Here is a 2865-nt window from a genome sequence, read left to right as displayed (position 1 = left end):
AGGGCAGTCCCCGCACACACGTGTTGGAGCCCAGAGCCCGCCGCGGGGATTTTGGGGGTTGGGGATCCCCTGCTGGTGACGGTGGTTTGAGGATCTGCCGTGCAAAGAGCAGGGGACCTCCCCTGTTTGCTCAGCGACATCTGGAGCTCTCCCGCTCAGCGGCTCTGGGATGGGGATGCCCTGAGGAGACACGGGTTGGTCTGGAGGTCACCAGAGGTCCAGAGACCCCCGGGTGGTGGTTATGGACTGGGGGAACTTCTTGTGGGACGATGGTTTAGACCCCCAAGGTGTTGTCTCCTCCCTAACACAGGAGCTGGCAAAGGCAGGAATGGGACATGTGAGCAAAGGAATGTCCCCTCTGCCACCAGCGTCATGGAAACAGCGCACAGCAGCCTCCCCTTCTCCTCCATCCACTCACCAACACCTGGTGAGCAGGGATTGTCCCTGATCCAGGGATTGCCACCCAGCAGGCCGGTGCCCAGCAGTGCAGGGTGAGGAGCTTGGAATGGCTGTGCTTGCCCAGCACCTGGCAAAAAGGAGATTTGGTTTGGGTCAGAGGCTGGGTTGTTACAGGCGTGAAATTTTACCTAAGTGCAGGTACTCGTAACCAAGTAGCTGTAACCAAACCTATTGCTAACGCATGGAAAATTGCAGTGGAAAGTGAGTCTCGGTTTTCCAGCTGTTTAAATGCTGCCCTGGTGCCTTATAGCTGTGGTGTCACCAGCCCGAAATATAATGTCTTGTTAATGTTTCACTTATCCCCTGTCCCTTCAAATATGATGTGACATCATGAAAAATCGCAGTAGTGGTGGTGAGTCACGGTCATTCTGATTTTATGGGCCCTGATAAAATCAAGGTATTTCTGGACAAAAGAATGCTCCTCTCAATGATCTTTCCCTCCTGTCCTGAGGCCAGTGGGTGCAGGATGGTGCTGCAGGGGCAGCTCTGAAGAAACAGAAATGGTTATGGGGAAAGGTGATAACTGGCTGGTGGTGTGACTCTCACCAGCCTGGCTTCGAGATGGCCGGAGGGCTCCTGCCGTGCCTTATCTCCCGTGGAGGCAGAGGGGAAATGATAAGGCTCAGATGGTGTTATTCATGGTCCTAAACGAGCAGTGCAAGTGTGAGGCCTTTTGAAGTTTACTGGTGACCCTGCTGAGATCAATACCCCGGGCTGGTGAAGAGCAGGGAGAGAATTGGGCAGAAACCTGGCAGGAAAGGACTTTGAAAATAAAAAGGCCCATCTTTACAAGCTTGGGGAGAAAACCTGGCTCCCAGTCCCAGGAGCCAGGTCCTGGACTATCCCCCAGAGGGCCAAATACAGGCAGAAGGGCTGTGGTTGAAATCAGTTTCCTTGTGTTTTGCTGGTGTTGTTTGAAATCAACTCTGGTCACTTTCAGAAGCGCTGTTTTGTGTTTCTGTGGCTACACGTGGATCCCAGTCCTGCTGGAAAGTGGCAGAACGGGCACCCGGGACGTGGCTGGAGGAGCAGGGGCGCCCTGAGGCCTCCCCCAGCGCTGGCACAGCAGACCTGGCACTGCCTCTGCCTCTGTGACAGGGACAAGGACCTTGCCAGCAGCTGGATTCACCAGGACTCATCCTCCGCAGCCACAGACGACAGGGAGGGTCAAAGGTACCACGAGCTGCCCTGAGCAATCCGGATATTAACAGGATTGCAACACAGCCGGAGGAATTTGAAGGGTCAAACTCCGTGCGGTTGTTTTAGACCCCCAGTGGATCCATGGCAGCCTTTTGGGAGGCTGGTACCTTAACACAGAGCAGTTTGAAGGAGTTAATGTGTGACCAGCCCCAGCCCAGGCAGACAGGCTGTCCTGCTGGAGCTGGTTTCAGCAGCCAGGACACTGTGCAGTCCTCAGCAATGCTGATGCGACTGCAGAAGAAAAAAACTGAGAGGAGAAGGATTGCAGCTGACTTGCATCATGTGCAGAGCAGAATTAGCTCTTGATTTCCCTGCAGATTCCAGACAGGATGGCTACCCCGGGGTTTCTCTGGATATGGATGTGCATAATCTGAAACACAGCCAACATCTCGCTGCTAAAATGCACCCCTAAATCACAACACAAATGTGCTCGTGATTGAGAGCTGCCCAATGAGGAGAATGTCAGGACACAATGGGTTAATGTCAAACACTGAACTGTTTGGAGTGTGTCCCTTTCCTCTAAGAGACCTTGCTGCTGGCTGATGTCCACACACCATGGAAGATCCACTGCCCTCAGTGCGATGTGGAGATCGGAATGCAGCTGAATTAAAAACTGAGGAGCCTTTTGCAATCAAATTAAGTTTTTATATGTGTCATACCATAGGATCAGGCGATCAGAGCCATCAGTGGATACTTTAGGGTAACTCAGCTCTTTCAGTAACACATCCAGATGATTTTTGAACACTTCCAGGGATGGTGACTCCACCATTACCTTGGGCATCCTCTTCCAGGGCTTGGCACCCTTTTGGTGACGAATCTTTCCCAGATATCCATCCTGTTGCAGATCGAGGCCGCTCCTCCTGTCCTGGGAGGACAGACTGCCGCACACCTGGCTGCGATCTCTCCGCAGAGAGTTTTGGAGCTCCATAAAGTCCCTCCGAGCCTCCTTTTTTCCCGGCTGCGCTGTCCCCGCTCCCTGCCCGGTGGCGGCGCCGGTCCCCGCTTGCCGTGCGCGGTGTTCCCGGCAGATGGCACCGGAGCCCCGCGGTCCCTCCGGTCCCTCCGCAGCACCGGGAGGGTACAGAGGGGACACGGATCCCCTTTTCCTTCTCTCCGCTCCTCGGGCTCGGCACTTTTAACCCTGCCTCATTTCGCCAGTGTTTGTATTTTTCAAGAGCCTAATGAGCTTATTTTTTAAGACCCTAA

The 2865-nt window shown here is 54.0% G+C and overlaps 1 protein-coding gene across 1 annotated transcript in view; it reads right to left on the bottom strand.

Annotated features, from left to right (window-relative positions):
- Nucleotides 1-2440, bottom strand: part of SLC47A1 (solute carrier family 47 member 1) — an 11221-nt gene extending 8781 nt beyond the window's left edge. Inside the window, 1 exon segment of the mRNA XM_014308386.2 lies at nt 2319-2440. Coding sequence (XP_014163861.1) covers nt 2319-2440 — 122 coding nt within the window.
- Nucleotides 2441-2865: the final 425 nt, after the last annotated feature.

This window comes from Geospiza fortis, unplaced genomic scaffold, assembly GCF_000277835.1.
Source record: "Geospiza fortis unplaced genomic scaffold, GeoFor_1.0 scaffold538, whole genome shotgun sequence".
NCBI classification, from domain to species: domain Eukaryota; kingdom Metazoa; phylum Chordata; class Aves; order Passeriformes; family Thraupidae; genus Geospiza; species Geospiza fortis.
This window is presented reverse-complemented; position numbering and strand designations above follow the sequence as displayed.